The sequence below is a fragment of the Protopterus annectens genome, chromosome 8.part0, assembly GCF_019279795.1.
Source record: "Protopterus annectens isolate FY-2018-M chromosome 8.part0, PAN1.0, whole genome shotgun sequence".
NCBI lineage: Eukaryota > Metazoa > Chordata > Ceratodontiformes > Protopteridae > Protopterus > Protopterus annectens.
The window spans coordinates 481757654-481780560 of record NC_056741.1 but is presented as its reverse complement, the minus strand read 5'-3'; the positions used below and the strand labels follow the sequence as shown (position 1 = coordinate 481780560).

Below are 22907 nucleotides of genomic sequence, written 5' to 3'. Positions count from 1 at the left end.
TGACCTATTGTCTTCTAACTCAAGGAACAGCTGCACATGATTGTTCCATTTTATATCTCTTTTTTTTTATAAATAGTTTTAACATGTTTCTAGTTAAATATGGCATAGAAATATGAGAATTATCTCTGGCACAGGTACCGCCTTGATGTTTTCCCATTCTGAGGAAAACGGTACTACCATTTCTCACTGTCTTGAGTATCTTGAGAAAAGAATGGGTATGTCATTATGACCATTACTTATTGATTTAGTTATTTAGTTATTACCACATGTGGAAACCTGAGCTGCTCACGGTAAATGATGTGGCTTTAACTGCACAGTACAATGAATGTCCATGGATTAAAATAAGTAAAATTGATGTCACAGTTAAGTTAAAGGTTATTAGTCTGGTTTTGCAGCACTAGTATGCATTTGGGTATTGTGAGTTGGAATACTCTGACCTTGTTTTATCACAATTAGATGCATGAGATGTTCATAGTAAATAAAGTGGCTATAAGTGTGTATGAACATGTAATGGATTATAATGACACCTCTTCAAGTGGTATTTTATGAAATGTTCTGAAATGGATAATTTTAATGTGGCTTCCCTTCTTGCTAGAAAAATGTTCAAGATTACAAATGTGAAACAAACAAATGTTGCTTTATTAAATAATAAATGTAATTTAAAATAATCTTGTAGATAAGTATATATTTAAATCATTAAGGAACGTGAATCAAAAAGTACACGTGCCTTTACGCATGGTCTTAAAAACAAAAAGTGTGTGGGGGCCCATGGTTTGAAAACTGCCTGCTGCCCAAGTTACACTTAAGATAACTAACACTGGTTGATATATGTAGACAGCAGGGGATATGGGTGATGAAAAAGACCTGTCCATCTATACTTGAAAACTGCTGACCTAAAAGTACAGCAGTCAAGCTGCTGGTACTAAAAGAAGAGTACAGTTTTGTACCTACCATAAATGTAGATGTTCGAGGATCCACATTGCTGCAGTCCTAACTATTGGGTAGTCCGCTGTCCAGATGACCGACGCCATATCCTCAGTCTTTTCTTGCCCCAGATGTCAGAAGACGACAAGGCCAAAACCAAAAACACCAAACATACCTGCACCAAAAATATATACAAAGGTACCAGAATATAATCTCACCTACACAACCACCCCTAAACACAGAGGGGAAGGAGGGAGACTGCAGCAATGTGGATCCTCGAACATCTACATTTATGGTAGGTACAAAACTGTACTATGTTCTTCATTCCACATTGCTGCAGTCCTAACTATTGGGTAGAATCCCAAAGCAGAGGTAAGGGAGGCTGGCAAATCATAAGGAAGCAGGAGCTGATAACATGCCTTGCAAAATAGCTGTGGCAAAACCAGCCCTAGACTTAGAGTAGAGAGGAAGGTGGTAATGCTTAAAGTATGCACTGAACTCCAAGTAGCTGCCTCCAAAATATCCTTAGTTGCCACCCCTTAGAAATGCTGTTGAAGTGGCAGTAGCCCTAGTGGAATGAGGCCTAATCCCAGCTGGAATCTCCTTGCCATGATGGGAATAACAAAATGCAATGCAAAACCCAATCCACCTAGAAATAGTTTGTTTTGACACAGGCTTGCCCTGCGAACTCAAAGCAAAAGAAACAAACAACTGCTGAGACTGCCTAAAATCCTTAGTCCTGCTTAAATAATAACGCAATTGCCTGTGTACATCTAAAGTGTGCAAAATCTTTTCCCTTTATTTTGGGGATCTGCATAAAAAGTAGGCAAATGAATAGTTTGGTTTAAAGCCACACTAGAAACCACCTTAGGCATAAAGGAAGGATTAGTCCTATCCTTATGAAAAATCAAAAAGGCTCAACCGCCATAAGGGCCTGCAACTCAGAAACCCTTCTAGCAGAAGTAATGGCCAACAAAAAGCAGTCTTCCATGACAAGTATTTCAGTTCAGCAGTAGCCCGAGGCTCAAAAGGTTGTAGAGTAAGTTTCTCCAACACAAAATTGAGGTCCCAAGCAGGAGTAGGAGCTGGGGTCTTATATTCTTTGCCCTCTAAGAAATTGCTTGAACAAAGGATGTGAAAACAATGGTGGGTCACAATCATAGTGAGCTGAAATTGCTGCAGCATGAATCTTAATGGAAGAGAAAGACAAACCTTTGTCCAATAACTCAGTAAGATATTGAACAGCCACACTCAAATTAGGCTCAGAAATCTCCAAATTCTTTGCTGCAGTCCAAAATAAAAATCTCTTCCATTTTCACTTTCCTTGTACTAGGTCTTCTGGCTTCCATAATCACATTTAAAACTTGTTGAGGAAGCTGAGACCTGCTGTCTTTCAAAACAGAATATGCCAGGCTGTTAGATGAAGAGAGTGAAGCTTGACATTGAGCAGTGAGACAACAGGTGTGGAATCAAGGGTAAAGGCCATGGAGGCTTCCTTACCAGACTCCTCAGTAATGGGTACCAGTGCTGCCGAGGCCAATCTGGAGCTATTAAAATCATCCTTGGCTTGTCTTGTCTGACCTTTAGAAGCACCTTTGGGAGAAGAGGCAGAGGTGGAAAAGCATACACATGAAGATTTTTCCAACTGAAAGAAAGAGCATCCATTTTCCAAGCTGTGTGATGAAACCCTTCGTGCAAAACTTTGGCAGCTGGTGGTTTAGTGGAGAAGCGAACAGATCTATGTCTGGAGTTCCCCATGACACTGTCAATTTTGAAATACATGAAGATCCAGTTTCCACTCGTGGGGATCCATGATTTGTCTTAACACATCTGCTAGGAGTTCTGTGCTCGCAGAAACCTTGCCTGAAGAGTTAGTTGCAAGCTGAGCGCAGTCTCCCATAAAATCATTGCTTGTCTGCACAATGGGTAAGAATGTGTTCCCTTGTTTGTTGATGTACCACATGACAGTTGTGTTGTCTGTTAGAATCAACACCTGCCCTGGAAGAAGTAACTCCTTGAAAGCCATTAATGCAAACTGGACTGGTAACATCTCTTTCATGTTGATATGTAGATGCTGTAGTCTGGCAGGCCACTTGTCTTGTATCCACTTTCCATTTAGATGAGCTCCCAAGCAATGTCTGAGGCATCTGTCGTTAGAATCTGACCGCCTCTGGCCGGGTCACAGAGAGTCCCTTGTTTAGGTGACATTCCTGAGCCCACCACAAAATTCCTTTGAATGCAAGGTATTATTTGAATGACAGTGTCCAAATCCTGGCAGTGCTGTGTCCACAGATTTTTGAGATACCATTGTAGCTTCCTCATATGTAGTTTGGCATTGGGAAGCACCAGAATACAAGATGCCATGAACCCTAAGGCTTGAAGGACTGTCCTTGCAGTCAGCCCGGACTGAAGAGATAGTTGATGGAAGTAACTGGAAAGATTCTTTTGTTTGTCCGGGGTTAAAAGGCCATCTGGGCTGCTGTATTCAGTCTCACACCCAGAAAGCACATGTCTTGAGAGGGTACTAGACTGGACTTTATTTCGTTCACAGAATACCCTAGGCATCTTAGCACTGCTATGACATATTCCAAATGCTGTAGATGGTCTTCCTTTTCTTGAGCCAGAATCAGGCAGTCGTCCAAGTAAGGATAGATTTGAATTCCTTTTAGCCTGAAGTAAGCTATCACTGGAGCCAGAACCTTTGTGAATACTCGCAGTAGATAAGCCAAAGGGCAACGCAGAGAACTGATAATGAGAATTTCCAGCTCGAAAACGCAGATACTTCCTGCAGCTTAGTCTTATTGGCACATGAAGGTAAGCTTCCTTGAGATCTAAAGTTACCATCCAGTGATCTTTGCCCAGCAGAGGTAAAAGCTGTTGTAACGTCAACATTTTGAACTTGGGAATGTCCAGATAAGTGTTGAGGATAGATAAATCCAAAATTGGTCTCCACGTGTTCCCCTTCTTTGGTACTAGGAACAGGCGAGAATAAAATCCTAGGCCCTTTCTGGCACAGGAACTGGCTGAATGGCCCCTATTTCGAGCAACAGAGAAATTTGCTTGTGAGCCTCTGTTCTTTGTAGAGGAGGAATGTCTGGCATGCCTTTGAAAGGAGGCAAGGTATGGAAATAAAACCTGTAACCGTGGTGAATGATATCCAGAACCCATCTGTCTTGGGTAATTAAATCCCAATTTTCTTTGAAAAGAGACAGCCTTCCTCCCAAAGGTGCTGCCAGGCGAGAATGTACTGGCAGCCGAAAAGGCAGGTCATTGGGTCTGCTTACGAAAGGACTGACCCCTGCCCTCACCAGAAGTCTGAGCAGGGGAACTCCTGTCCTAGGCCTAAAAGAACCTTGAGCTCTGCCCCTACCACGCCTAGACCTACCCCTAGACTGGGAATCATAAGCAGGATAAGTCCATCCCTTAGTAGGCCAATTTCTACTAAACTGGAGGCTGCACCTGCAAAAATCCTTAACAGTCTGCATAGACTTAGCCTTGTCCTCCATTTTCTTTAAACTGCTTCCACAGGCGAACCAAACAACACATCAGACTGTAAAGGAGCATCCAAAATCCTTGTTTTAACATGCTCAGCTAAATTCTGATCTCTCAACCAGGCGTGCCTACGAAGAACAGAACCAGTGGCAGCCACAGCATCAAAACCACACTGCAAGGAATGTTTACCCACCTGTTCAGACACATGAACTAAATCCTGCAACTCTTTACACTCAATACCTTCCGCCAGAGCATCCACCTTAGATTTCAACTGTGAAAGGAGATAATTCTGATATTTTAACATGTGAAACTGACAATTCAACGCCCTCATGGCTAAAGTGGAAGAAGTATACACTTTCTTTCCCCATCTATCCAAAGCCCTTGCCTCTTTATCAGGAGGAACAGGATTTTTAACAACAGAGGCCTTCACACCTTTAGGCCCCTGAGAGAGTTTCCTTTCGGGTCTGCCCTAGGACTCTTAAAAGATACTTATGAGCTTCAGGCACCCTGTAGTACCTATCCGGTTTAACTGGGGCAGGAGGCAGAGAATCAGGATTCAAGGAAGCCTCTGCAAAAACATCTTCCACCACATTCAGAACAGGAGGTATAGCTAAAGGCCTATGCTGGGGCAAAACAAGAATTCCCTTTCTGGAATCATGAAAAATCCTCAGGAGGAGAAGCTGAAGGAGTAGAATCATCCACATCAGAATCAGAATAAGGAGGATACTCCTGCAAGTCTTAAGACTCAGAAGCCTCCGAACATTGCTCAAAACTCTCAAACACAGGTTCCACCCTAGGCCTCTTATCAGGAGGGGGCATAGAACCTCTAATCATAGTAATCAAATCCTCTGCCATTTTAAGCATATGTTTCTTAGGTAAAGACCTAGGAGAAATCCCCACTGAAGCTAAACTTGGCCTGCCTCTCAAAGAAGCCTTGGAAACAGAAGGGCTCTAACCACCTTAGGAAGAGAGGAAGAACAGCCACCTGAGAAGGCCCCTCAGCCTGGCCTACTTGCTGAGAGGATACATGCTGTAACAGTAAAGTCTCTCCCTGAGACTCCAAAGAAACTCCTGGCAGAACCTCCCACTGAGCCTTCTAAAGGACCGCCTGGGACTGTCGGTTCTTCCACTCTAGGCTTTGCAGTTTTGTCCTTGCTTTTCGGAGTATCCGACGGCATTTTATAATTACAACGCTTCCCAAAACCAACCTAGCACAGTCTAACCTTCTTTAATAGTGTTTGTTAAATCTAGCACAAGAGCGGCATCCAACAACGCCGTGCTCAGGCCCTAAACAAGGTATACACAAAGTATGGTAATCCCTATGAGGTATCTGTTTCCCACAAGAAATACAGTTATTCACTTTTTCTGACATCCGTTAAATACTGAGGCAAGAAAAACCAAAATATTCCAGCCAACTTTGATTCGGTCTGAAACTCTGACTTCAGAAACTTTCAGAATGCCAACCTGCACTCGCCAAAATTGCTTCTGCATCGGACCAATATGGCGTCGGTCATGGCATTAGTACCATATACTTTGGTATTCGGGCCGAATGGACAGCGGACTACCCAATAGTTAGGACTGCAGCAATGTGGAATGAAGAACATCTGGACTTCTACAGGTTTGATAAAGAGCTTGTGTTTGGACAGCTGGGACTCAAATGAATTGGTTGTTAGAATTATGATCCGTATTTTACATATGGAAAACAGCACTGTCAGAAACCCTATCAAGCTCAAGTCAATTGATGTGAATGCTTCATGGCAGTTAGAAAAGTATCAGTAAAAAAAAAACCTTTCTTTTTAAGTTCTAGATGCACCACTGAAATCATATTTGCTGATAGGAGGGATTTCCCTTTACAGTATTGGTATGGAAGAAGGCCTGCTGGAAAACTCACCTAACAAAAGAAAGCAGAACACTGTTAGGAAATGTGGAAGTCGCATCTGCCAAAAGAAACGATAACCCCATAAGGTATTACTATGGGAGTCTAGCTGAAAACTGTCTCAGGAAGAAGGGATACTCGCATCATAAGGAAATGTTGCCTAAACTTGGCTCACTTAATGTCAACAGTTTATCTGAAAATGAAAAAAGGACAGTTTGTTAGGTAACCTGCTGAAATTTCACAGACTGTTAGTTCAACACCTAAAAATGTTGAAAATGGGAAATTAAAATGCAATTTTTCATAGGATCTGCACTGTTTTGCATTTGTGGGGGCCTTCACTCCCAAACCCCAACTTCAAAATACATTAGCTCTAAAGTTTATGCATCTCCAGGAAAAGGGCAAAATACAGACCCATTTTCACATTTCAGATTGTTGAAACAAGGGCCATCAAAATTACTAAAAGGATTGAAAACAATAATTTAGTAGAGCTTCATCAGAAACATTCTCAAAACAGCATAGTGAGTACATTTTAAGAACATGATCATATCATCATGGTAGGCAAAGGAACCCACATGTAGCTACCATGAGGCAGAATTGCCAGCATCAAAATTGTGTTTTACTTTTGAAATGCACTAATAACTACTTGTGATCTCCCTCTGCATTTGCCATTCTTACAAATCCACAACGAGGAAAGTCATCTTTAAATACTACAGACAATATTTCTTTTGTGAAAAAAAGTTAATTCTTAGCAATATTACTTACTTTTTTTCTCTTGGATGATGTTTTTTTGAGCCACTTAGATATTAAAAAAAAAACGAAATAAGCTAAACTCTTCTGGACGACTTAATAATTTTACTGGGCCTACAGGGCACCAGTAACTCGTGCTATCAAAATAAACTTTATATTACTTAAGTTTAGTAAGGAATGACAATCTGGATCTGCTCCTGTCCCTCCCATAGACCTAAAACTTTCCAATCATAGCTTTTAGCTATCTAGAATGTGCAATGTGAACCAAAATGTTCCTCCTTGTCTCAGCAAATAAGAATGAAGGACAGGAGTCAGAGTTACTATTTTTCTGAATATGCACACGAGGTTAGTTTATGTGATGACTCAGCTTTCAGAAATACATACTTCAGGTGGCATACAACATGGTAATACTACACCATTCAAGCAGTCACTGTTGTGAAAAAAAAATGGAATTTACAGTAGTAAGAGTTTCCATTTTTCAAGTAAATCTGATACAACTCGGTTTCCCTTTACAATTCCCAGTACCTCTGTGTAACATCTGATGATGCCACCAATATACACAATGGCTACATTCTTTCAAATTAAATGGGGGGAAACGTACCTTTTCTTCCAACATCCACTTCTCTTGTTGGATCTCGGCCAGTCGCTGAAAGACCTCAGTGACTTCATCATCAGAAAGATCTGCTGGACGCTGGGATTGCGACTGTGGACTCCCTGTATTTGACTGTGGACAGTAAAAAAAAAAGAATTCTCAGTCAGAAGAGACAAATCAAAGCTTGATACCATACATGCACAATTACTTTTTGGTAACCAGTCAACATACGACAGCCAGTTTTAGCCATGGGCTATGCCCTTATCAGATTTACCGTCTGTCTCAAAAACTATGCAAACATAAGAAAAAGTTCCCCAGCTGAAACATCAGGGTAAAACAAAATATTCAGTCAGATTAGGGTACAAGGAGACAGCTTCAGGTCAGTTTCTAAAAACAGACTTGAGTCAGTTTAATAGGCATCAGCTGTGCACTTTGCATTTGCTAGAGTGCCTAACAAAATACATGGCTGATGGATATCTTTCATTACCACCTTGTGCAAACAGAACACTGTAACCCTGACACACCAATGCATAGAAGACTTCTAGATGTGTAGTAGCAGACAGTATGTAAAAGCCAAGTACTATAACTTGCTTTGCTAAGGACTGTAAGATGTGGGCAACAGTACAAAAACAGGGCATAATGTGCAGCAAATAGCTCAAAAGTTAACATTTCAGCTAAACAGCTCCAGCATTAGGGACTCATTTCTGACCTCTGGTAACTACTTCGAGTTTACACAGCAAAGATTTTTAAAAGGTGTGTGTGTGTGTGTGTGTGTGTGTGTGTGTGTGTGTGTGTGTGTGTGTGTGTGTGTGTGTGTAATGCAAACTGCTTGGAGCCAAAAACAACAGCTCAGGTGAAGGGAAACTCCAAATAAATCACACAATCCAGCACACAGAAAAGGTAGAAAAATGATATAATGCAGGAAAACAGAGAGAAGAGATCAGTTTTGCTTAAAGATTCTGATGAAGCCCATTAGTAACAAGCTGGGTGTTCTTAATGTCAAACATTTGGTGAGGACTGCCCACACCCTGACCTCAGAGGTGTCTGTGTAAATGGAATAGGGCTTAGGGAAGTCAGGGGACATCAGAACTGGGCTTGTACAGAGACTTGCTTTTTGTCTTTCACACATTATATCACCTTCTGAGGTCCACAGACTGTCTAGCATTCTGCCCTGATGAGGTCAATTATGGGACAGACTATCATAGCAAACCCTGCAATGAATTTTCTAAAATATTCAGCTAGCCTTAAAATGGTCCAAACTTACTTTTTAGTTTGGGGTATTGGCCATTACTCTACAGCTACCATCATTATTTTCTGGGATAAATTAAGCCCATCCCATAATATATCTTAAGTAATAAACTTTAGTCATACCCAGTTTACATTTGGGAGCATTAATAATGAGCCTGGCTTGCCTTAGGGAGTCTGAAGCTGCCTGAATACTTGTGAGGTGGGAGTTCCAATCTGTTAAGTGGATAATAACATTGTTGAGATATGATGAAGCATATTAATGATGGCCCTGTCCATCAATCTTTGGAAAGTTGCTAGGGCACCATGGAGAACAAATGGTAACAATGTATACTGGAAAAGACTGACTGTGGAGGATAAGGCACTGTTTCTTTTTCTTTTTGGCTTCTTTGGACAGAGAGGACTTTGCCAGTATCCTATGGCCACATCCAGGGTAGTGAGGAGGTAGGCCTTGCTCAGCCATTCCATTAGTTCATCTAACCACAGCATGCAGTAACAGTTTATTTTATTTATTTATTTTATTTTATTTTATTTATTTTACATTTGTTGACTGGGAGGATCCGACTGGATGCATGTCCATTTTCAGCGGAGAAAAGCTCCAAACACAGGTATCAAAAAGCAATTAAATAACAGTGAAGCAAATTTTACATTCAAAATTAGAACATATGTTATTCTTTCTAATTTATCTAAAATGTGAGAGGATTAGGATAGAAAGGAGATTGTAGGAGATTCAATTGTAATGGATGTTAGTCCAGCCTAACTATCCCGGTTTAGGCAGTGACAACCATTGAACCCAGATGTGTTTTTAGCTTACCTTTAAATTGACTTAAAGTTGAGATGCATATAATATCATGGGCAAGTTTGTTCCTTATTTTACCTGCAGCGGAGTCACCAGCAGAGTTATTAGTTTTGAATGTTTGGATTAGTTGGATGACCTCAATGGACGTGGATTGTTACAAAGGGGAAGCAGCATTTTGAGGAAGGAGCATATTCAGGGTTGTATATAGTTTTGTGGGTAAGGACTAGTAGGTTGAAAGAAATAAGGTTAGGAAGCTCAGACCAGTTGAGCTTGGCTAAGTTGGTACAATGATGGGTCCTATATGGTGACCCAGTAACAAACCTAGCAATATGATTGTAGCAATTGGAGAGTTTGTTCATGACAGTTTTACTTATATTGTGAAGTAAAGGGGACGAGTACAGGAGTGATGAGAGAAGGTGAGTCTGGGCAATGGCCATTTTAGCTTGGGGGGTCAAGAAGCTATTTATTCTATATAAAGAGCCTAGCTTCTTGTTAACGGTCTTGATCATTTGGTTTACATGTATATCAAATTTTAGTTTGTTGTCTATGGTTACCCCTAGTAATTTTGTAGAGAGGTCCGGAGAAATTATGGTCCCATCCTTAGCTTGGATAGTAAAGTTGATGGAGCATGACCTATTAGTTGGAAGAAACAACAACATTTTAGTTTTTTTAGGATTAAGAATCAGGCGACGACTGGAGAGCCAGTGTTCTATTTTGCTGAAAGTAGACTGGGTTAACAATTGTAAATCTGAAGGGGTAGTACCAGAGCAAATTAACGAGAATCGTCTGCATATTGTATACAACTGGCATTAGGAATAACTGTATGCAGATCATTGATAAAGATGGAAAATAATAACGGTCCTAAAATAGATCCTTGTGGGACTCCCAATGTATTAGGTAGTAACTTAGAAAGTTTGGTCTGCCATAAAACTGCTTGTTTTCTGCCAGATAGATAGGAACTAAACCATTGTACAGCAGTGGTGTCCAGACCAAGTGAAGGCAATGTATTGATTAGAAGTTTATGATCCACCATATCGAAGGCCTTCGACAGATCCAGAAATAGTGCAGATGAGATATTATTATTATTACGATGGGAGTTTATGGTGTTTGAAAAGACAAGGAGGGCTGAGGTAGTACTATGGAGGGGTCTAAAACCATGTTGGGTATCAGCCAGTAGTTGGTTGGCAATTAGGTGTTGCATAAACTGTTTCTGAACACATTTTTCCATTATTTTTGCTAGAGGGGAAGTATGGATATGGGCCTGTAGTTTGAGAGATCAGTGGAAGTGCCTCCCTTGTGGAGAGGAATTACATATGATATCTTCCAGATCTCGGGATTTTGGCCTCTACTAAGGAGCGGTTGATGAGGATAGACACTGGGTAAGCAATTACATCAGCTGTTTTTGCAAATATTCAGCTGGGAGTTGGTCAGCAGAGAGTGTTTTTAGTTTTTAATTAATTTACAAATAAATGAAGTTGGTACAGGTTGAAAGGTAAGTAGGGAATATTTTTGAGTGTTCGAGAGTCAAAGGTATGAGGGCTGGGTGGTAAATGATTAGATAGAGTTTGAATTGTCTCAGCAAAGAAGTGGTTAAAACTATTAGAGACATCGCCAGGGATTTATCAATGAGTGTGGCAGGGACAGGGTAGAAGTACAACCAGGGTGAAGAAGTTGATTTAGTCCAGCCCAGAATTTTGTGGACAGTTTACAATAGTATTGTCTTCATTCCTGTCTGTATTTACTTTGGTCCAGAGGGAGTTTAGTAAGGCAGACCACGCTTTGTTTCTGAGATTAATTTTCTGCCTTGTTTGGAACATCTACAGTTTTGGTTTTCTTTGAACGGATGGGAGCATGAAAATTAAGAATTTCTAAATTTTGTTAAAGTATAGCACTGCTTCTTCTAGGGGTAGATATTTTAGTATTGTCCAGTTAGAAGAAGATAGTTCTAGTTGAAGTTTAGTAGTCAAATTTCTTTGAATGGCTATCTTATGCTTAATGATGTAAGTAAGGTGGTGATCACTTAAACTATCGGGAGAGTACCAGGTGTATAGTGATCAGGGTGACTATTTATTAGCACCCAGTCAAGTATACTGTCTTTCTGGTTAGATTTCCTAGCCTGGTGGGAGTATTAATAATTTGCTTGAAAGAGTAGAGGTTAATATGTGTAGAAGGAGCTGAGGGGGCACAGGTATTCCAATCTATGTTGAAGTCTCCGAGAACTAAGGTCTCAAATGAGCAGATATCCAGTGAAGGGTGGATTCGAGGGTTTCTATATTATTTCCTGGGGGAATGTACATACAAATAATATAGATAAATTTATTGCTGTTTATCTGAAGCTTGGAAATTAGTATTTCTGCATTGTTAAATTGAGGTGGTTGCATAACATCAATTGACACAACTACATCAGATTTATAGAGTATGGCTACCCCACCTCCTTTCCTAGGGACTTATATATTGTAACCTGGGATTAGTATTTCATTGTTGGTAGTTGTGGGTTTTGTTAGACACATGATATCTGGGGAGAGGTCTACTAGAACTGCGTGAAGTTCATGTACCTTGTTGTTTATGCTTCTGATGTTCAGATGACAGGTTAGAAGAGTGCGGGCAGTAGTATAGGCGGGCAGTAATGGGGTTGGAGTTAAGGGCAATGCTAGGAGAGGACTGCTGGTCAAGACTGGTAGGACCAGGGTTGGGGTGTATATCGCCATGAGGAAGCAGATTAAGTCTAATTTTGGAGATGAGTTTAAGGAATTTATCTAAAATTTATAAGTTTGTTTCAGTTTGGGGCTTTTATTTCTATTTGGATAAGGTAGGAGTGAGCAGGAGGTTGCTTCTTACCAAGTACCATAAACATGATAATAGTTAGTGAATTTAATTCCAATAGTATTGGTCTCTGATGTAGTAGTAGAGAGTAATACCAGATTTTGGGTTTCATACAATGTTGTGAAATAAGAGGTTAATAGCAATGGAAGAAGAAAGAAATACCACATGTTTAAATAATTGTGATAATGGGCTGTAAAAAATGCTAATTACCGAATGATAGATGGAAAGAATGGATAATTTATAGAATGAGGGTAGAATGCTAGGTAGGTGGAGTTTCAGGGGTGGGGAATTGTTTGGTAGCAGCAGGACCTGCTTTTAGGAGTGGTTTTTTGTTTTCTAAATGTAGAATAGAGTGGTGGGAATTGGGTGGGGGGTGGGGGGGGAGGGGAAGAGAGAGAGAGCTGCGAGGGCTTTAACGAGGGGCAACACACACAGCGAGATGGTTAGCTTTTATTTTTCTGAGAGACTCTGCATGCTATACAGCCTTTTTCTGCTGTTAATATTAGATTCAGGTACAATTTACAGCCTTTTTTGCTTTTAATATTAAATTCATATACCAATTTACAGCCTGTTTCTGTTGACACACTATTTAACTTTCAGAAGTCATTACAAAAATTCGACAGTAGCACTCAGTTTTGGCACTAACATGATGACACTATCCATTCACTGTTTGATTCTTGGATTTCTCCACTTTCAATGTTTTCCATACTTCCTCCCATATAGTTTATTTCTTTACCTCCACTCTTCTGTAGTGTTTTAGACTCTTTTTTTTTTTTACCAGTATGGTTTCTACAGGACATGTGTTCAGGGAGGTTCATCTTGTTAAAATGAAAAAAAGAATCCAGTTCCCTAAAAGGAATTCCTGGAATTCTTATTTGTGGATCTTGGAGAGGGTATCAAATATAGGCACTTGGTTAATGAACAATAGCCTCCTCTCCTGCTCCTAGCTAACCACATCTGAGCCCACTTCAACTACAGTAACTTATGACTCTTTCTCCAAGCTTTTAACACATTTATGTGCTAGATCTGTTTGTGTCACCTTTTCCCTTCCTGACTCACTTTATATTTCAACTCATTCATCTTTTCGAAGGTTTCATAAACTCTGTGCCATTTGGCCAGGAACTCATTCTCACTGGTGCAAACTAGGACCAGGACATGGTCCTCTACTTGGAACTCTGTTGAGTGTTCCAATTATACACACTTTGTTAATAGGTTTGTGCCATCTCTAAATACTCTCAAACAATTGGCAAAATAAGTTGCATGTTTTTTCTTAAAACTGTCATACTGCTTTACCACAGTTCTGAAAGGTGTTTCTTTCTATTCTAAAGTTTCCTTAATTATGTCCAATAACCCCTTTGACCATCAACCATACTGTAGCTGAAACAGACAAAAACCTCTGGAGACCTGAGAAACCTTCCTCATGGAAAACATTAAGTAGGGCAGAAGCTGGTCACAATTATTTCCATGAGCTTCCATTGCTTTTCTCAGCATGGACTTAAAGGTTCTATTGAATGTGTCCACTAGAAATTCACTTTGGGAATGCTAGGCAGATGTCCTGAGTTGTTTTATCTGAAAACTTTGATAGCAATGCTTCATAAATGGTCAGAATATCCCTGGGTATTGATACTCTTGAAAAATGTAGAACTAGCTCCTTGGCTACAGCTCTGGAAATGGTTTTCTAAAGGGGAATAGCCTAAGGAAAAAGCGTGGCATAATTAAGCAATAATCCACGCCTGGGTGTGGGTAATGCTGGATTTACCCACGGTTGGTGTGATTTGGTCACGACGGCGAAGCCCAAGTGGCCAAACAAAGACAACCGTGGGTAAATCCAGCATTACGCACACCCAGAAGTGGGTTATTGCTATAATACAATGACATTGTTTAAGAAAAAAATGCTTACTTTTCTTCAATAATGGCATTGTATAATGCCTCCTTGCTGCTCTTCCGCAGCTGTCCAGTATTCTGTGGCGGTTCTGATGTACTGCGCATGCATATGGTTACGCAGTACATCAGAGCTATGTGTGGAAGCAACGGAGAAAGGAAGATCTCTGTTGCTTTTTAAAAGGTGTTTCGCTATGTTAAAAGAGTTTAACATAGCAAGATATCTTAAAACTCATTTAACATAGCGAGATAACAGCAACGGAGCTCTTCTGTTCTCCAGTGCTGTCCAACACACACATAAAAAAAAGGCATACTACTGGAAAAAGTCCGGGCGACCGGTCCTTTTTCCATTAGTATAAGTCTGATTTACAACATGCACACTGACCAATCAGCATGCACGTTTTGGAATATTAATGGGGGCTCGTTGTATAATTTTATATAACCAGAATGCACTGCCATCCATTAGTAGGTTTGATTAAGGGCCACACAATGTTCATGACCACTCCCTCAAAAATGAACTTCTACTGTGGGCATTAGTATTAAGGAGCTAAAAAAGCGCAGATCTGGCACTGTCTTCTGACACCAACATTTTCTAGCTACTTCATTACACTGGGCCAGTAAAACAGAGCTAGCACTCAGGCTTTTGCATTGTTCATGTGTAAAACACCACCTAAGATATGACTGTGAGTCATCTTCATTACTGCTATCCTAAAAGGTATGGGTGATAAGTGATCCACAATTTCCTCCTCTTTTCCTACCGTATATATAGTTTACATGGGTTTACAGAGTCTGTGACCAAGTGTTCAAGCAGTTCACTGAAGGCAAGAGGAAATAGATCACCCATTACCTTTAATATACAGCTACAAAAGGATTTTGCCCAGATAAGTAATTAGCTCACTTCAAATAATCTGCTGATCAATACCCAAAATTCTGCTGCCATCATATTTGGAAGACAGAAAAGACTCACACAAGCTCAGCCTCTAAGCATTACGGATCCAAACAGAATAATTATATCATCAAATGAATTACAAATGTATCTGGGGATTATGGTAGAAAACAGGTTATCCTTTGGAAGACACAAAGAACCAAGTCCTAAAGCGTACTGAAGCTCATTGCCAAGTGTCCTTTTTCCACACATCAAGTATGGACTGCCACTAATTGTCTATACTCCCAAAATATTGATACCTTTCACTCAGCTGCGACAAAATATTCAGAATCATTCATTAATCATACAAGGAATATCACTGTGAAGTCACACAGTAAAACACTTACCAGCTACAACTAGAGCACATTTTTTTTACCAAACAACGTAACATATAAGACATTAAAATACATCTAGTTCTCACTTTTAAAAATGCACTACTAGTCACAAGCATCAAGTACAACCTAAGGAGTCAGGGCTACCACAATTACAAGAATCCTATATACACCATCTGTTATTCAAAAATGCATTTTTTCAGTACTTAGACAATTATGTTATGTCTATAATCTAGATATTTATTTATTGACTTTTGGTTACTGGGAAAGTACGACTGGGAAGGAGTCCATTTTCAGCGCAGGCCCAGGGAGAAAAGCTCCAAAGTATTGCAAAACATTTTAAGAAAAATAATTTAACAACCTTTAAAAATAATACAACAAACACAGTTTCCATAGTTAAACCAAATTAGACATAATATGAAAACACTGGTTAAGAATAGATACAAGTTATATACATACAAATATTTCAAGCATGGGCATGAATGCCCTTCTAGCTTGCCAATATATCAAAACAGTTGTTTCCATTAATAATTGTCTAAACTGTTTTTAAAAATATCTAAACTAGTGTTTGCTTTAATGTATTTTGGTAGTGTGTTCCATGCATCAGCTTCTCTTCACAGAGAATCAAACAGTATACTTCTCATTCTTATAGAATCTTCTATTTTTGATAACTCCAAACATTCCCAGAGGTAGCTGTCTTTAAATAACCTATATACCTGAATAAGATCTCCTATTAAATATCTGTACGAGACACTGTACAAGTTCAGATATTTTAGTCTTTCATAAAAACTTCAATTTTCACAGCCATGGATGCTCTTGGTATATTTACTCTGTACTCTTTCCAGTTTACTCATGCCTGTTTACTTATAAGGTTTCCAAATTGTTATTCCATATTCAACTCTGGATCTGATGTAATTAACAAACAATTACTTCCGCATTTCTGACTTCCTAGACTTTATAAATTTTTTTACACACAACCTATAGTTCTGTAACTATAATTAACCAACTGGTTGATACGATTAGAAAAACTCAAAGCTGGATCTACCCATATACACAGGTCCTTAAATGAATCTACAGTTTCAATCACTGTGTGCTGTATTAAATATTCACCTTTCAATTTATGTCTCCCAAATCACATATGTTTAGTTTGTGATGTATTTATCAGCATATTATTCTCCTGTGCCCAAATGGTCAATTTGGTCAAGTTCTTTTGCAGACATGCCCTATCTGTAATACAAGTGACAATGATTTAAAACTTAAAGAAATTTTAGTGAGCTTACAGAAATTAAAGATAAGTTAATATACTGCAAACAGGAATTGTAATACAAAATAAGAGAAAAGCAGGCTTATGGTATATTTAGAGAGAAAGCCACGGGACAGAAATCAGCAGAAGTAAGGACGTGAGTGAAGAAGAGACAGTAAGGAGATGTAAGGTTTGAATAGTTATTTGCTCACATTTAGGGATACAGTTTATCCTGGTGTTGAGCAAGAACAGAGATGGCTTTTGGCAAAGAAGTCATTCAGCATGAGGAGGTTAAATACGAGAACTTGGGGATCGCTATTACTAATAATTTCTCATTTTCCAAATATATTGATGGTGTGGTATTGTAGGGCTTTTGTGCAAATAGGTCTGTTACTTAAAAATATAAGCAGCAGGAATATAAACAACATGATACATCTGTACAAAATTTACATTAGACCCTTAATGGAATTTAATAGGTCTTTTTGTAGTTACTCTTTTAAGTGATCTTAATAGGTTTGAAAAAGTACAAAGAAAATTTATGAAAAAAATTCACGACCTATCAACAGACGAAAGATGCAAAAGGTCTTATTTTCCATACACTACAGATATTACAAAAGAATACTCATTTTCCATACAGAGCAATATCTCTGAAGAAGTGAATGTATTACTTAACAGAGAGAGCTTTTTTCCAGCAATAATAAAAACTTGCATTACAATGTCGGATTATACAGAACTAAGCTAAGGAACTCTTAGTTTGGAATCCTGTTCCTTTAACAATAAGCAGTTCTAAAATTTTAGTGGCATTTAAGAATAAACTGGAGAAGTAGGCTGGGAGAGAGACAGACAACTTTTAATTTATGGAGTCTTGTGTTCATAGAAGGCCTTGGGCTCAGAACACAGGATATAAACTTATGGACGATCTTCACAATGGAAAAGGTCTTCAATAAAAATGCCCTTGCTGCATAGAGTAAGGTGCTAGACAAAATACACACAGAAAGCTAACAAACCAACTCTCTTTAAAAAGCACAACTCACTAGTAAACACAAAATACAGTTACATGGAACAAGGTTAGATCTGTGAAACTGGTGCAAAGTCTGGCTTACTAAAATGAGACAAAACTCAGAATTGTGTAATCACTGTGATGCACCCTAAACACTATGTAACCAGTGTAAATATGTAAACAAAAAAGTGCAAGTATCGTTGTTTATAATGTAAGGAATTGTATATGCAGCTTTCATGCTTAATGCAGAACTGCAGTAGTTTATTACATTCTATTAGCCCATTTGTAAGTTAGTAAAATAACCGATCATTTATTCTGTAAGTGCACAATATAATCTGGTAACTAAATGATAAATAAGGGAATCAGTTACAAGAGAACTATTTTTTGTTGTTTTAAACACCTTTATTAAATTATCGCTTAAAACACATGCATACATACATTAATAAAAAATAACATTTGTCATACTCATGCATTATATATTTCATATATGCCCTTTTTAACAATTTACTCCAGCATTATATTAATTGCTCACTTCTTGACTTCCCTTAAAACTCACCCCTCCTTCAGATTTATCTTGCATGTATTTCTCCAACAAATTCCATTTACATCATACAATTTTATATCCCGTTTCTAAAAATTCCAACTCTAGTTCATTTCTTTCCTTTATAACATTCAGTACTTCAAATTGCAGTTGGTTTAAATTATGATTGCCATTTCTAGCAATTGCTTTTTTTTTTGCAGCCAATAGCACTAAAATTAGTAAGGCCTTACTATATATAGGCAGTTCAGATTCTGTATTCCACCTCAAAAGAATCATCTGGTTAGTTACAGCCATTTCTTCTTCAAACATTTTTGACAGAGTACTCTGCAGGGAATTTTTAAAATCTGGCAGCTCATTACACATAAAAACTTGCTCCCTATTACCTCTCTCTTTTCCATCATTCCCCACACTTCTTAGGACCCAGACTCCCCAAGTTATCCGCCTAATCAGGTACAAAAAATTTCAACCCAAATAGTTTCAGCACCGCTCTAAACAGTTGTAACAGGAAACCCCTTAAACAGCTACCTCTAGAAGACGCAGTAAACTCATTCAATAACACATTCTTAGACATTTTAAACTACCAAGCACCCCCTAGAACTATCAGAGTTAAATCTAATTATGTACCCTGGCTAACCAAAGAATGTAGATCCTCGCTTAAAACTAGAGACAAAGCCTGGCAACAAAATATCATAAAAACAAAATCCAAATAACTAAACAAACATACCTAGAACTTCGGAATAAAGCTAAAAAAATAGTAAAATTAGACAAAATCAACTACTACGAAAATATCCAAAATAAACATACAAAAAAACCCCTCAAATTCTGGGCAGCAGTTATTAAAATACTTCATCCAGGTAAATCCTCTACCCCCACCCCAACAACAACTAATAATTCTGACAATACAGCAACCCAGTTCAATAAATTCTTCACAGAAACTGTCCAAACCATAGCCACTCTCTAGGTACTGTAGGCAACCCTACCCCTATTATCCCCAGAATAGCACCAACTCCCTAGAATTCACCTCCTATTTTAACTTACACCCAGTATCTGTTAAATCTATTAAAAAAACTACATCAAAAACTGAAATCAACAACTCTAGCCGCTGATAACCTTCCAGGAGAATTTCTACAAATTGCAGCTGAAGCAATAGCCTACCCAACAGCCATACTTACAAACCAATCAATATCTGGAAACCAGGTACCTGTAATATGGAACACTTCTCACATTCTACCACTGCACAAGGGTGGTAATTCCACTGAACTCATCAATTATCGCCCAACTGCCATTCTATCTCCCTTATCCAAAATACTAGACAGAGTTGTGCACACCCAACTAATGGATTACCTTCTCACACAAACTATCAAACACCCAACATGGTTTCTGTCCCTTTCACAGCATCACCACAGCACTACTGTCCTTTACTAATACACCAACACAGTGAACCACTACAGAAATAATGGACAATTTGTAGCTGCCATATTTTTAGACTTATCCAAAGCTTTTGGCATGGCAAATCACAATAAACTCATCAATATTCTCTCCACCCTAAACCTCAGCAGTTACACTATCACATGGTTCCAAAACTACCTAGCAGGATGACTGTAAGACGTCCAACAGCTCTTTCCCCTCTTCTTCCAGTTACTTAAGGGTTCCACAAAGCTCGATCTTTGGACCTCTACTATTCTCTTTATTCACTAACCAGTTGAGCACCTCTGCACCTTATGCCTCTGCACTACAATACGCCAATGACTCCACACTAATATGTGCAGCCCCCACACTACAAGACCTCCACACCATAACCCAAGATTTATGTTTAACTGTAGAAACATGGCTCATTAACTCCCAGCTCATTCTAAATCCCAACAAAACTAAGCTCCTTTTTAGCCCAACTAAATCCCCTTCATCTTCTCAATCCTTTAATATCTTGTCCAGAAAGAAAACTATAATTACCTCAATTACTCATACTAAACTGCTTGGGATCAAAACTGACAATAACTTGAAATCTGACATTCACATAGCAAAAGCTATCAAAAATGTAAACAACAAAAATAGGACTCCTGTAGAGAAATAAACAATTTCTTACAAGCAATGCAAAAGCGACCATAGCTCGCATACACCTTCTATCTACCCTCCTCTATGCCTCCCCAGTATTCACCAACCTCTGAAAATCTGACTTAATCCAACTGGAATCTTGCTACAATAAACTAGCAAGATTTGCCACTGGTGCCTCATATAGATCACACCATTTTACATCACTTAAACAGCTAAACTGGCTTGAACTCCCCCAGCTTCTACACTTTAATCAACTAACCTTAGCCCACAAAATTCTCCACCAACCTTTTAAAACCCCTTCTCTTCATTATCTCATTCAATAATACACTACTACCCGATCTCTTCGCTCCAGTAACCAACACCTTCTTCATAGCACCAAAACCAACAACTTAGCTGGGAAATCTCTCTTCTCTAACTCCATCCCTAAAATATGGAATAAACTGCCAACCCCAATTATGTCCAACAGCTCTAGCTCACAATTCAAAAAGCTGCTTAAGTCGCACCTTGTGGACACCTGTCTATGCACTTGTCACTCCCCTAGATAGGTCTTCCCTAGCTCCTAGATATACTACCAACTATTATTTTAGTTTAATCTAATAGCAATTAGTAACTACATCTGTAGGTAAATAATCCTCTTTACTTTTGTATCTGAAGCACGATTATGTATAATGGGACTTCTTCCATGTAAAAAAAAAAAAAAAAAATTATTCTTCAATGTTATGTAATGGTTGTTTGCCATCAATGTGGTACTTTGTAATGTTTATAATCTGCTGAATGCTACTCTCTGTATACTATATGCTAACAATATGCCTGTAATTGGAGCTTATCTCCCCAGGCCTCCACTGAAAAAGAACCTGTGTACAGTTGGACTTTCTGTGTATGCTAAACATATATGTTGTGTTGTGTCTTTTGGCTTTTCCCAGTTAGGGGTCGCCACAGCAGAACTCTGGTTCGCTAATGATTGGCAGTAGATTTTTACATGCCGAGTTGCTGGCCCTGACACACAACCTTCAACGAAGGAACGTCCATTCACGCATGTCTCCACACAGAAGACGCTCTAGCTGAGATTCGAACAGGACGTCTTTCTGTGAGACGACAACGCTACCACAGCACCACCACCGCAGCGCTAAACATATATAATATAAAATAAACAAATAAATATGTATGTATGTGGGAAGATGGTGTAGATGCTCACAGCTGTTCCTGATTTTGCAAAATGGCTCTTATTTTTTGCCTCATATTTTGGTCAGCTCATTGTAAAGTTTGTGATTACCGTGACAAATAAGTGGGAATTGAAGTTGCTAATTAATGGAAAAAAAAGTGTGCTAACACAAAGCATGTTAAGGCAGCAAGTTTCCAAGTTTATAAAGGCTATAACTGTCTCTGAGTTTTTGTCCATTATCCACCATTATTAGCTTTCTCTCTGTCTCATGAGCTGAGAGGTTGAGAGGTACAGTTTACATATGTTCACATGAATTCATTTTCTGACTCATGTTTTGTTTTGCATATTGTAAAGTTTGTGGCTATCTGTTAAATAAGTGAGGACAACAGTCACTAAATAATAAAAAATGCATGCTAATGCAAAGCTTGTTATGGTAGGAAGTTTTTAAGTACATGAAGGCTGTCATTGTCTCTGATTTTTATCCATTGAGTGTCATTATTTTAGCTTTACCTTTGATTCATGTTTTGCCTCCTATATTAGTCTACTCCTTGTAAAATTAGTGGTATTTCTGGCAAATGAGTGAGTATTGCAGTCAATAAAAAAAAAAAATAATAATAATAATAATGGTCAAGTTTCTTTTCTAGCAGCATTCAAAAAGCATGTTAATACAAGCCTATTATGTTAGCAAGTTTTTAAGTATATGAAGGCTGTAGCTGTATCTGATTTTAGTTCACTGTCTACCATCACTTTAGATTTCTCTGATTCATGAGCTAAGAGGTTGAGAAGTATGGCGGGGGTGGGTGCAAGGTGCATACCGCATTCTGCTAGCAGCAAGCTGACAAGATTAACTTCTGTACACCAGTTATTTATGTATGCATTTAATTGCAATTAAAGATTTGAGGTGCACGATCATACAAATGGCTTTAGTCAAAGGTCATATCTGACTGTGGCTTTATCAAAATGTAGATGCTCTCAGTTGATCCTGATTTCACATAACTTCTCAGATCTGTTTTTGCCTTATATTTTGGTATATTCCTTATAAAGCTTTTTGCTTTTGCTGGCAAATCAATGAGGACTGCAGTCGCTAAATGATAATCAAGTTTCATATTTAGCCTAAAAAAGCATGCTAATGTAAAACCTGTTATGCTAGAAAATTTCTAATTATATAAATGCAATAGCTATTACTAACTTTGGTGCTTTGTCCACCATTATATTTTAGCTTTCTACTGGAGTGTAAGACATTCAGACATATGTGGTGAGGGACTCTGCAATG

At 38.7% G+C, this 22907-nt stretch overlaps 1 protein-coding gene across 3 annotated transcripts in view; it reads right to left on the bottom strand.

The window, feature by feature from the left end:
• GRIPAP1 (GRIP1 associated protein 1) overlaps window positions 1-22907 on the bottom strand; it is a 2851684-nt gene that overhangs the window by 654577 nt on the left and 2174200 nt on the right. For all 3 annotated transcript variants that reach the window (XM_044080007.1, XM_044080009.1, XM_044080008.1), the window contains one exon: window positions 7641-7763. In XM_044080007.1, the coding sequence (XP_043935942.1) occupies window positions 7641-7763 (123 nt within the window). The remainder of the gene's footprint in view (window positions 1-7640; window positions 7764-22907) is intronic.